Source organism: Canis lupus, chromosome 20 (genome assembly GCF_003254725.2).
Source record: "Canis lupus dingo isolate Sandy chromosome 20, ASM325472v2, whole genome shotgun sequence".
In the NCBI taxonomy this organism is placed as follows: domain Eukaryota; kingdom Metazoa; phylum Chordata; class Mammalia; order Carnivora; family Canidae; genus Canis; species Canis lupus.
In genome coordinates this window covers 33,661,351-33,675,154 of record NC_064262.1, presented here as the reverse complement: position 1 = coordinate 33,675,154, position 13,804 = coordinate 33,661,351, and the positions used below count along the sequence as shown (strand labels likewise).

General features: G+C 43.2%; 1 protein-coding gene across 4 annotated transcripts in view; it reads right to left on the bottom strand.

Annotated features, from left to right (window-relative positions):
- Positions 1 to 13,804, bottom strand: part of ARHGEF3 (Rho guanine nucleotide exchange factor 3) — a 304,915-nt gene that overhangs the window by 170,768 nt on the left and 120,343 nt on the right. The window contains exon 1 of one of the 4 annotated variants that reach the window (XM_025456266.3): positions 5,881 to 6,035. The exons of the other annotated variants lie outside the window; for them this stretch is intronic. Within the exon in view, the coding sequence (XP_025312051.1) occupies positions 5,881 to 5,931 (51 nt within the window). The 5' untranslated portion in view covers positions 5,932 to 6,035. Of the gene's footprint in view, positions 1 to 5,880; positions 6,036 to 13,804 lie in introns of those variants that run through there. 4 annotated transcript variants of the gene reach the window in all.

Below are 13,804 nucleotides of genomic sequence, written 5' to 3'. Positions count from 1 at the left end.
ATCATGATGAGCACTGAGTAATGAATAGAATTGTCATATCAGTATGTTGTACACCTGAAACTAACATAATTGTAGGTCAACTATATTTCAGTAATAGATTTTTTTATTTTTAAAGATTTTATTTATTTATTCATGAGAGACAGAGAGAGGGGGGGGGGGCAGAGACACAGATAGAGGGAGAAGCAGGCTCCATGCAGGGAACCTGACCTGGGACTTGATCCTGGGACTCCAGGATCACACCCTGGGCCGAAGGCGGTGCTAAACCGCTGAGCCACCCGGGCTGCCCTCAGTAATAGATATTTAAATAAAATAAAGGGGTTGGATAATATAAGCTTTCCTATCTCATCCATTCCAAAAGTTTTATGATCCCATCCATATGCAAACAAGATATTACTAACCCTTTCATCTTCATTCTCTCACACACTTAAAAAAAAAAACACTCATTAGGCTGGCCATTGATAGGAGCCAGACCCTGAGCCTGACACTGGCATACAAATACAGAAAAATGTCTTTTCCCATGGATGACATTCTTAAGAGAGAGAAGGAAAGAGAGGGGGAAAGGGGCAGGAATGAATATCTGTGGCACAGTTCTTCACCTGGGGCCATGGGCCTGCACAGAAATTTTCACATCTCTGTGTGGTTTTCTGAAGAGAATATTAAAAAATGTATGGGACCTCTAAAAAGCAGAGGGCTAGGGACTTAGAGAAACTATGATAGGCCAGGTATCATGCTAAATTCCTAGTATGTGATGGGTGCTTAAAGAGTTAGCACCCAAGGGATGCCTGGGTGGCTCAGCGATTGAGCGCCTGATCCCAGAATCCAAAATCAAGTCCCACATCCGGCTCCTTGTGAGAAGCCTGCTCCTCTCTCTCTCTCTCTCTCTCTCTCTCTCTCTCTCTATCTCCCTCATGAATAAATAAATCTTAAAAGCGTTAGCACCCAAGGCAGTGTACAAAGTGTAATGGAATAAATGTATGAGGGATCTGAGGCAGAGCCTTTTTGGTGCAAAGGTTGCCTCTTTCCCCATATCAGGGAGGATCTCTTTGTGTATAGCTTCTCCCTGCTACTGCATCTTCACATCCCTCACATCAGAAGACTGTAAGCATTTAACAGGCCAAAATGGCATCTACTTGTTTGACCTGGGATGATTGCACCTGCCCAACCAGGGATTGGAGAATAAAAGGCGATAACCTACATGAAACACTCTTTGCTAGCCAGCACTCCAGGTACTACAGATACTCATTCATTAGGTATTTGTTTAGGACCTACACCATGCCAGACCTTGGGCTAGACGTCCTCATTATCTTCGTCATTTATTATGACTCTATTTATCTTCCCCCAACATGGCAGCATGCTCCACATAACTGTGGGCTGAATGAGTAAATAGTGAGGATCTCTGTAGTGGATTACGTTTGCTGGATCCTTCAGCAAACTTTTATGCTCTCTCCTGACATCCATGGTTTTGTACTGTCACTTGCTCTGGCTGATGATACGGGCGGAAAAGTCAGTGTATCAATTCTGAGCCTAGGCCTTAAGGGACATCCTATGTCTCTGCTTGCTCCTCTGGGACCTTCTGACCTCCACCAGGGAAGAACAAACATGCGTAGCTAATGAACCCAAATGGGACAGATCGCCCCCATCAGCCTGCACAGCTCTGAACATAAGAACACGTGCCTGTTGTTGTTTGCCACTGAGCTGAGGTGGTTGCTAGTCAGCAAAAGCTGAGATCTTGACCCACATCCAGAGATTTCAGGCAGAGATTTCTTGGCTTCTCTTACTTCTCATTAAGGAGAGATTGCAGCAGCTAGATTATTTCATGTCTCTCTCTACTCCATTTTCTCAGGGCTGGTAATGTCCCATTCAAAGAAGATAGAAAAGGCTACAGAGAGCCATCATTAGGGTATCTTGGCACCTGGCACAGAGACAGACACAAAGCTGGTTCTCAGGCACAGCCTGGTGAGTGAAAGGATGGGCTGACTGTTCATTTTGGTGGGATTAGCATTGTGAACACCAGTAGCAGGCAACTAGCTGGGTCTCAGATGCTCAGAGCCACTGGTGCTGTGGTTCCCCAAAGTGCAGGAATTGGCCTGGGGAGATACAATATCATTTCAGACCACATGCAGTAGACCTGGATGTATTTATTACAATGTATTTTGGGAAACATATTATAACATTTAATGACTGCAAAGGTATTCCCACTTAGCATGAGCCTGAATAAAAAATAATAAATAACTAGACAACTAAAAAATAACCAGTAAGTGAAAAATAACAATACAAATGGGATGTGGAAATGAGAAATATAACTGAAGTTTAGGAAACACGGGCCCAGCTCAAGTCTCATTTTTCTACAATCACAACCGTAATCATAGCTAGCATTTTTTTTTATTTTAGAGGGAGTGGTGCAGAAGAAGAGAGGGCCATAAGTAGACATTGTGCTGAGTGCAGAGCCAGACATGGAGCTCAATCTCATGACCCTGAGACCACGACCTGAGCCAAACCAAGAGTCAGATGCTTAGCCATCCAGGCCCAATCATAATTAGCATTTTTGAGCGCTGAAACAAGATGCACTGTTTTAAGGGTTTCACGGTATTATTTTATAAACTCCTAGTGGTAACTGAGGCAGATATTACTACGATCTCCATTTTGCAGGTGAGGTTAATGAGGCCCAGGGAGGTAAAGAATCTGCCCAAGGTCAAGTCACAATGAGGATTTAGACCCAGATAGTCAACCTCCAGGATCCAGGTTCTTAAGAGTGATATTTCCATTGGAGAATCTGGTACCCAGTGAGGTTCAGCATTGCCCACAGTTGACTGCAAAACCAAGACCTGAACCCAAACTCCTGACTCCCAGTCACCAACTATCCTATCTTATGGCAAGAGCACCTGGAGTTTCTGGCAAGGCCTGGGCGTGGTCTGCAAGAAACAAGGAAGAGAGGTGGTAAACGCTGTAAGTAAAACTTGGGAAGGAACAGATGGGGACATAAACAAGGCTGCCAATCAGAGGCAAACGCTCAACAGATGTGGAGAAGCTAGACTATGGACAAAATTATCCAGAAAAAGAGGGCTGACAGAGCAAGGATTGGCACACAGGGGTTGCTTCCTGAGCTCTTCCCAAGAGACTCGCCCACCCTGGTCAGCATCGGGAACTGGTTTCCCTAAGTGACATCCACATGGTCTATATTTAGGTCCTACAGTCACCCATTGTTTCTGTCTCGGTGGACACTGGGGGTCACCACCCTGACCTCGCCCTCTCCGAGTCATACCTCTGAGTGTTCTATCAAGAAAGGCCTTTATAGAATCTGGTTTGAATCAACTTCCCTTTTCGTGGCTACTACTTGGCATCCTGGCCAAGCTGTAAAAACATGGCTGGAATTGGGGCTTTAAAATAAAGTATTGACCTTCCGTGGAATATGCTTCCTTCCCTCAACAAAATCGAACCATGGTCATCTCTGTATATAAATATGCACTCAGGATTCATGTCTCTGGTGCCCACCAACATTCTACAGTCAATAAGACCTAGGACATGGATCACATTTGCTGAGTTCTGGCTCTGTGTGAGGCACTACTGTGGGTCATTTCATTTATTCCTTATGACAGTCCTATATAGTAGATGTTCTTTATTATCACCATTTTGCAGAGCAAAAGACAGACTAAGAGATATTTGGTAATATGCCTAGGATCACATGGCTAATAAGAGGCAAAGTTGGAACCTACATCTGAGTAGTCCTAAAACCCATGCCCTTAATCATTACACTCTACCATTTCTCCACTGATACAGAACTACCTTAGCCAAATCTCAGAAGATGGATTTATGAGATCTTTAAAGAGTTTGTATCCTCCTTTTCTCTACCATTTACCAATTGACCTCCCACACCCAGTCCCCATTCCTCCAGATCCTTTCCCTGAAAACTCTCAAACCGAGAAATAAATATTTAGTCAGTAATATTTTCAAGAGCAAAATAAAGGTCAACAGCCACCCAGCCAATTACATTGTGAGTTCCAGTTCCTTGGGAAATGTATGTTTAAGTGCACTCATTTAGCTTTGAAATAGGAAATATGTGAGACCTATTTTTGACTTTTTGTACAAGATATTTGCACACCTTAGATTTGTATCAGAACTAAAATGAGTTTAGAGAAACTTCCATTTGACAGGTAGGGAAGCTAAGTCCAGAGAAGGTAGTAATTTGTCTAGATGCCCCTTTGGTAGCTGCTAATTGGACCACAGCAAACATCCACCAAAACAGGCTGACTTGCCAAAGGATAGGAAAGCAAAGTGTTATTGAAGATGCTGCAGATGATGTAGAAAGGGTCCCATCATTGAAATCCTCATGCAGCACCTAATAGCTAAGAATGTCATTTCTGGATCCATTCTGCCTGAGTTTGAAGCCTGATCCACTGCTCCCCAGCTAGGTGACCTTGGGCAAATTATTTATCTTCTCAAAATCGGAGTTTTACCATCTAAAATTAGAGATACTAATAATAGTCAATTCTATAGTGTTGTAGGAATTTCATGAGCTAATGGGAGTAAAGTGCTTACTAATGTGAAAAGTACCTAACAGGGGGATCCCTGGGTGGCTCAGCGGTTTGGCACCTGCCTTTGGCCCGGGGCGCAATCCTGGAGTACTGGGATCGAGTCCTGCGTCGGGCTCCTGGCATGGAGCCTGCTTCTCCCTCTGCCTGTGTCTCTGCCTCTCTCTCTCTCTGTGTCTATCATGAATAAATAAATAAATAAATCTTAAAAAAGGTATCTAACAAATGTTGGCTAGTATTATATTATTTTTTATTTATGTTGCATTAACTATCACTAAATTGTAGTAAGTCATTTTAAATGTCAATTTCTGTATCTCAAAGGCTCAAAAATGATTCTTTATCAGGTGAGCAAACAGATGGATGAGTCAGATGGGAAAGGAGAAAGACCGTAAAACCACCCAAATCACACAAAAAGATTTAAAATGTATGTCTAGAATGGTCATGTATGAGAGTTGGAGTTAGCATTACAAAAACCAGCCTCAGAATTCCAGTGAGAGGAGTAGAAAAAGCAGTGGACACTTTCTTTGGAAAATAGTGGTGGTTTATCCAAAGCTTTAATACCCACCCACAAACAAAAAGGACAGAGGGAGTCACCTTCAGGCCTCCTAATCATTCTTCAGCCCATAGAAATGTAACATTTCCAGCCATTCTTTCAGACATAACCAAACTAAGCACCAACACTCTTAATGAAAACACCAGTGAGTCTGGATGTCCCCTAATATCTGACTTCATCTTCTCAATGATGAACACATTCACAAGATTCACGATGAGGAAACCTACAAAAAAGTTGTTCCAAGCAGAATGAATTTCCAGAATTGATTTCAGCCATCTTTCAACTCAAAGGAGAAGAAAAGATCTTGGAAATCTACTTTGTGACTTTGTAAACGCCCCCCGCCCCAAACAAAGAAACGCCAGACGGCAGATGCATCCTTTTTTCCCCTCTTTTTTTCCCCATTTAATTGAAAACAGATCTCTTATGAAAATTAAAACAGTAGCATCGTGGAACAAAGAGTGAAAGACACCCCCCTCACACACGCACACACACTCTCTCCTCCAATCACAGATGCTAAAGGAAGCACTGACAGCTAGACGCTCGCTTAACTCACCATCTCCAACCAAGCAACCATTGTGGTCTTAAACACAACCACACAGCTTTTTTTCTGATTCACGTGAAGCAGACAGAAGTCCTCCTCCATCATTCCAGGTGTTTGTAAAGCCCCTCCCTGCCCATTTGTCTTGGGAGGTGAAAGACAGCTTCGCCCTCCTGCACCCCAGCTCCTGGCACCGCCCAGCCAGGCATGGGTGGAAGCTGGGAGCCCATTCATCCCTGGCTCTGCCACAGGGAGCTTACCTGAGCCCTGACAAAGAAGCAGCACCAAACCATGGGGCGCTCTGGCCTCATCCACGCAGAGTCCCCCGCCCCTAATTGCGACGGAGCCCTGCAGACGGGATTCTCTGAGCTGAGCAGAGCATGGTTTCCCTGAAGGAACTCCTCCCCGCCACTTGGGCTGCATGACAGGAAGTGACAGGGGGCCATCAGTTATAAGTGTCAGAAGCTGAGACCACACCAGCCAAGAGCTCCCCACCTCCAGCGGTTTCCTCGCCGGCTGCTGCTTTTTCAGAGCACTGTGTCTTTGAGCATTTAAAAGCACACCAGAAATTCAGTGTCTGGCTGGCAATCCCCAGCTGGTAAGAAACAAACAATGCTCACTGGGTCCCCACCTAAAGCCATGCCCAGCACTCCAGCAGCTCTAAAGAGTTCTCTGCTAGGACATCAGGCCTGGCGTCTGGAGCTTTGTAGACCTAAACCCAAACATCAGCAGGAGACAGAGAGAGAAGGGACACTGGGAGAACTTTGTGTGTTCAGAGCAGAATCAATAGTCCACTTGAACTTAACCCAAGAGCCAGCTGCCCTGCCCGGGACACAGAGCTGTCACTGAATCCCAAATTCAACTCAATAAATGAGAGTGGTGGTAAACACCACACCCATCCGTTTCTTTTTTTCTTAGGCAAATCTTCTCTTCAGAGCCCCCTTCAAAATAGCTGCTTCTGGAAACCTCCCTCTCTGCTTTTTTTTTTTTTTTTAAATCTATCTATTCATGAGAGGGACAGAAAAAAAGGCAGAAACACAGCAGATGGAGAAGCAGACTCCCTGTAGGGAGCCTGATGCGGCATTCGATCCCAAGACCCCAGGATCATGACCTGAGCCAAAGTCAGATGTTCAACCACTGAGCCACCCAGGTGCCCTCCCTTTCAGCCTTTGACATGGATCACGGAAGGCCTTAAAGCTCTTCTCAGAGTGATTATGGAAATAACTCAGGGCTGGCATTTCTCATTTCACAAAATGGGATCTCACCAGAATGAACACCTTGCCCGGGTTGCCTGCCTTTTACAAAACCCAGATCCCTTGGGTGACACAGATTGTCTCACAGACACCTACCAGGTTTCAGGGAAAAGAACAAAACAAAACAAAACAAACAAACAAAAACATGCCCTGTTCAAACCCCTCCACAAATAATTCAACCCCCTCACCCTCCTTGCATGGTAACAGTGGATCTCAAATCCACGGAGACATAATTCCAGTGCAGCTTTCAATTATTATTATTATTATTATTTTAGTTTTCTAATGGAGTAGTATTTGATTTGCAACTTCTAGCTGCCAAGATTGAGGCAAAAGTCTCCCAAGGTTGTCTTAAAAATGCAGATTTTTAAGAACCTCTACTTGTCTGAGCCCTGAGTAAAGTGGGGGACCCAGCAAAGAAAGAACAAGCTTCCAGCTAAGACTGGGCTCTAGGGCATACAAGAAAGCAGGCTCTCCCCATTCTCTCCAGGCAGTGACCTGGCCTCTAACATATGGCCTCTGAAGAGCGCCCTGTACTCCACAGACATTACAGAAGGAGGCACCAGGCTCTGGGAGTACAAAGGTGAACCACTGGTGACCTGAGAACAAATTAAGTGCTGCCAGGATCTACAACAAAGTACTGAGGGGGCAAGAAATAACTGAGCCTGGCAAATGCATTATTTTTTATGGGAACAGAGTCTGGGAAGGCTTCTTAGAGCAAGAGACACATGGGTAGAACTCTGGGGGGTTTTCTAGGCAGGAGAATTGGCAAGGGCAGTAGCAAGGGAGTACAGGCCAACAGGACACTCTGGAAGAAAAGCAAATGCTTTGAAAGCACTGCTCCGACAGACAGACACGGGTCTTGCTTCAAAGAGCTTAAAGGGTCCTATCTGGAGAAAGAAGGAAGTGAAATCACCATGAAAAGGCTAAGCACTTTCAAGCAACCATCTGGGTCACCTCAAAGCCCACATGTGGTACCTACCAGGTCTGGTACTCAGGAAACACGCAGTGATGTTTGTCAAAAAACAGAGCTTACTAAAGGTGGGTTTCAGCTCATCTTTAGGATCCTCTATTTCCAAGAACCTGACTCCCCACAGAGCAAACCTGGGGTAGGTGGCAGCTGGTTGGGGAGAGATGGAAGGCATTCCTAAAAAAATGCCTCTCCCCCAGCCTCCTGCACAGAAAGGGGTCTGAATTCATAGAGGCCTATCAATAAACTGAGATTAGCCAGCCCTGGAGACTTTTCAGCTAGTGAAGAATGTCAATCTCCTGAGGACCAATGGAAGTTCCCATAAGCCCAGCCACTCGTCTCCTGGAGGGTTTTCAAACAAGCCACTGAATGGGCCCCAAGAGCCAAGGCTGGGATCACCCCCAAGGAGGGTCCAAAGGAAAATGTAAAATGATCAGGGCACTCTAGACTTTCTTTCTTTTCTGGGGGAGGGAGGGCATAGTCACATCAACTAATCCAAGAATGATTAAGCCTGACTTCTGGTTGCTGACACTGAACGAGAAAGAAGAACCGAAACCCGTGGGCTGCAGCACTTCGTGGAAGAGGTGAAACTTGACTGGGTCCCAGGGCAGGTAGCAGTGAAGGAGGGAGGTTGGGCAGGAGAACCAGCAGGTGGCCTGGCTGGAGAAAAGGAAGGGAAGAGCAGGGCATGGCCATCTCCGGCTATCCCTGCTTTGACCAGAAGCAAGAGCTCCAGTAATGAAATTGGCCCACGCAGAGGACATCTTGAAGGAACATTTCAATAATAAGAGGCTCCTGCCATGCAGAGTTCAAGTTTATTTTTAGCTTCATAATGGAACTTTATAAAGGAACTAGAATGTGGGTTTTCTCTACATAGCACCTAGGATACTACCAAGTATTCAAATATGGTTTTCTACTGATTTTTAAACTTTTAAAAGTAACATGGTGTCACTATAATACATTCAAAACATACAGAAATATATAGTGTAAAAAGTGAGTCTTCCCAAAGGCCCTGCTTTTTTCTCCATCCCAGTCCCTTTTGCCAGAGGCACCCATGTCAAAGCCAGCTGTAGATAAAAGGGTTATAAACCCAAATGTTTTCAGGGCCAGGAGTCAGGTACCTGAAGGAAAAGCCTGGGTGGGCTCTCAGGGGGGCCCTCAGTCAGTTCCAACTAACAGAGGTCCCAAGGGACTACTGGCCCAGGGTCACCAGACATTCCAGTTTCTCAAGAGAAGCTGGAAATTCCAGGTTATATATAAAATCTCACAACGTTTAAATGCTGGCAATGAATCCATCAGTTTAAAAAGTGCTATACAGGCCACGCAAAACACAGTTGCTGACTGGATTTGATCCAAGGGCCACCAGTTTGGCAAATCATCTAGACATTTCCTTCTGTCTAAACACACACAAGTTGCTATGTACAACATTTTATATTTTACTTACATTTTTCAAAAATGGAAGAGTAACATTATTCTACCACTTGCTTTTTTCACTTAACATTCAGAGCATCTTTCCACATCATACCCATATTAGACCTGTACTGCAGAGCATCCCACGGTATGGAAGTACCTGAATTCATTGCCCCCTGGTCTGTCAACTTTCTGCAGACATGAGAGATGCACATGAGATGTCATCTCTTAGTTACGTATTCTTAACTCTGCCAACATTGAGAACATAATTTATGATGAAAGTGAACCTGTGTGCAGATAATAAAACATCCTAAAGCCATAATTACTAAAACCATAAATGGTGATGGCAGATTTTTGATGTTTCAATAGGAGAAGTTGCCATGCAGTTTTGCATTTGACCTTCCTAGGCATCCTGAGATAAGTCTCACTGTTATCTCTACTGCACAGATTTTTTAAAACTGAGACTCAAACAGGTGGCAGGAGCCTGCCCAAGAGGCCTAGAGGTGGCAGGGTTGGGAGTGGAGCCTGGGTGGGCTGATTTCCAAGCTCCTACTACATGCATACAGACCCTAGAACAGATAGCCAGAAACCTGTCCCTGGATATTCTGGAATTTGACATATGGCAAATGCTGGACTGCAAACCATGAGGAGAGAAGGATTGCTAACAAGTGGGATAATTCATTTCTTGGAAAGAAAAGCCTCCTTTTAAAGCCCTACTTCACACTGTCCAAAATAAATTCTACATAGATCAGAGTGAAATGCTCAAAAAAAAAAAAAAAAAAAGAAAAAAAAACCAACTATGAAATTCTGGGGGCGTGGGTTCTCAGGGTATAATATTTTTCTCTAAGTGTGTAGAGCTGAATCATTATATATTTATAATGGGGAAATACCCCTAAGGCACCTATAATGCAAAAACTGGCCCCTGTTTTCCCACATCTGGTTAAATAACCATATTGCTGTCAAATTCTTATTATACACAAAAGAGACTAATATTAAAATGTAGACCTAGCTAAGTTACCACAACACGCTTCCTAATGACCCTAAAACTCAAAGGGATGTGTTTCCTTTGCTGTTATTGTATATATCTCATGGTATTTTATGTTGAGAAGTTTTAAATAGTTTTCTCACCAAAGTATCATAAGAAACATATTCATCAGGGTTGTGATAAGTTCATTTACATAAAACAAAATGGTGATATTTCAGTAGAATCACTTCATTAAAAGTTGGTGACTATCGGTGATTTTCTCCATTTGAATTTAATTCTGGTTCCGCATTCTCTTTCTGATTTGTACCTAAGAAGCCATAGATTTCACAAAAGCTCAACGTTGGCTGGGAATTTCAGGGTCTTTGACCATATTCCATTTGATGCCTGACTTACTTTCTTTCTTTCTTTCTTTCTTTCTTTCTTTCTTTCTTTCTTTCTTTCTTTCTTTCAGAGTGAGAGAAACAGCATACTGGGGGAGGGCAAAGGGAGAGGGAGAGAGAATCCTCAAGCAGACTCCCAGCTGAGCATGGAGACTGATGTGGGGTTCGATCCCACCACCCTAAGATCAAGACCTGAGCTGAAATCAAGAGTCACATGCTCAGCTGACTGAGCCACCCAGGTGACCACATGCATTTTAAAATTTTTTAAATTTTAAAATAATTCCACAAACTGAAGTGAAAACTAGATGGCGAAACAATCATGAAAACAGGAGGGCAGCAGGGACCAAATTAACATAGTATACTGCACATCGATTTAATCAAGGTTCCAATATCAGAAAATCGTTATTTCACAGATCTTACCATTTTGGGTGCTATTGCCAAATTCAAGTAAGACTAAGAAAAAACAAAAATTTATGTTGTGGCAGAGATGAGAGGTACAGTAACACTCGTTGGTGTTACTAGGTTGGCCGGAAGGCATAATGCATGGCAAGTCAGTGAGAAATAAAAAGAGCTTCTAAGGGATCCCTGGGTGGGGCAGCGGTTTAGCGCCTGCCTTTGGCCCGGGGCGCGATCCTGGAGACCCGGGATCGAATCCCACGTCAGGCTCCCGGTGCGTGGAGCCTGCTTCTCCCTCTGCCTATGTCTCTGCCTCTCTCTCTCTCTCTCTGTGTGACTATCATAAATAAATAAAAAACAAAAAAACTTAAAAAAAAAAAAAAAAAGAGCTTCTAAGTATTTCGAGCCTGGGAGTTACTTGTGGTCATCCACTCTTATCGAATGTCTTCATATCCACTCCTCAGTGCTGGAAGTGTGATTAATCCAAGCAAAACTTGAACAACTATGCTGCCCCCCTTCATTATGAATCACCAACAAATGGGGGAGGGGGCGCTCCAGACCTGTTCCAGGCCAGGGCTGCTTGGATGCGAGACGGTTTAACTCAAGAGACTTGGACCATTTGAAAATGTTGATTCTCTTCTGGAGCCCTGCTTAATATCCCAGCTCAACAAGATTACAAAATGATGAGAAGAATGTGGGAGCAAACCTGGCTGCCCAAGGTCAAGAATGAATAAATAGGAAAGTCTTCATCTATGGTTTCAACACAAGAACTAAAAATAAATGAGGCTTGAACATGGAAGTCTCAAAAGATTGCTAATCATGGCTAATCTCGAGTGCTTATCTTGCTGGTTTTGTTACGAGCAATAGCTTGAGCACTGTATTTTTTTTTCCTCTCTAAACAAATCTGAACTTTTATAATCAAATTCCTCACATTACTTTGGCAACCAACCCACAAACAGTTATTTTAAAAAGTGAATCAGAAATAAGGAAAGCTGCCTTCTGATGTGCGCTGTGAAGCAGCCAAGGGCCTGGTCCCTAGAGTTCCACCTCCTTTATGAACGCAAGCAAGGACAGCCTGAAGCATTTGCACAGGGAGCAGACTAGGGCGCTGGCAAATAAGCTCATTCGATCTATTACTCAGAAACAGGGACACCCTGAGTACAGCTCTTTCAAAGGACTGTCAAGACCTCTTTGTTACACTGTCAGTTAAAAGTGAAACTCTAGTGGGTTGCTGACCTCTGCCCAATTCTTAGGAAAAAGAAAGGTTTAAAAACTAATTAGCTGATATCTACCAGCGAAAGAGCTTCTTTACTTGGAAATGAGAATTACTATTTGGTGTTATATTGTCAAAACTGATTAAGCAGAAGAAAATCTGAATATGAAAGGGGGTGGTATTCCTAATACCTGAATACTTAGGAGGATTTTAAAAAGTAATTTGCTCAAGTATCTGAGTTAAAAATATATAACAAAAAGCAGAAATCATTTTTTAGAAAATAGTTTCTCGTCACTATTTTGAATCTAGATATCTCTTTAAGGATAATTTCTGGGAACAACTGGCTGGCTGGAATAAGGAACAGTAAATTGATATGGTAGCTCTGTGATCTCTGGCTCTGCATTTACTAGTTCAATGACCTGGTAACTCCCTCAACTTCCTTGACCCTTGGTTTCCTCATCTATAAAACAGGAATCATGATTCCATTATCCCTCACAGGGTTGTAGAGAGGTCTATAGAAATCTAACTGATACACGTGTTTAAAAGCAGAACAAAAATGATGGGGACATTGGGAGTCAGTATACTGTTCTTTCCATTTTTATATATGTTTAAAATTTTCCATAATAAAATATTTTTTAAAAGACCAAAAAATACAAACAAACCACAATAGAAATTTATTCTTTCTCAAGCAGAAAATTTTCTTCTTAACAAGTTGAAACGTTGGTACCAAATCTGAAATAGGGGGATTCCTGCATGGCTCAGCAGTTTAGCACCAGCCTCAGCCCAGGGTGTGGTCCTGGGGTCCTGGGATCGAGTCCCACATTGGGCTCCCTACATGGAGCCTGCTTCTCCCTCTGCCTGTATCGCTGCCTCTCTCTCTCTCATAAAAAAAATCTGAAATAATTTGATTTTTACCCTGATTTTAACAAGAGCTGTCAATTAGATATCTAATAAGAAAAAGACAATGGAAATTTGCAATTTCCTGTTTCTCTTCTTCCTTCCAATAGAGAAAACAAAATATGAAGGTGGTTAAAGCTTAAGTCCTATTTAGTTGTTGTTGTTGTTGTTGTTGTTGCTGTTTTTAAAGAGAGGTAGGGGGAAGGGAAGAGGGAAAGGGAGAGAGAATCCTAAAAGGCTTTACCCAGCACGGAGCCCAACACAGGACTCGGTCTCAGAACTCTGAGATCATGACTTGAGCCAAAATCAAGAGTCAGACACTTAACTGACTGAGCCATCCAGGTGCACACCCCACCCCCCCATCATTTACTTTTTTGCTGTTATAATGCTGACTTCCTTAAAATCCCTATGCCTATCTAAAAAGTTCAAGAGTTCTATGAAAACACCCCTCAAACAAAATAAAAGAAATTGGAAAAGCGTGTGTGCGTGCACCTGTGACTCAGAGCATTTGTTCTGCCTACACCACAGTGAAAGTGGTTTTTTTTGTTTTATTTTGATTGGTGTGTATCCATGTGTACTCAGAGTAAATACTGCCACTTTTTTCCCTTAAATCAGAATTAGAAAAGAATCACCCAAACACTGGAAACAAGCAAACCAAGTGGGGGGATACTCAGGCTTCCAGT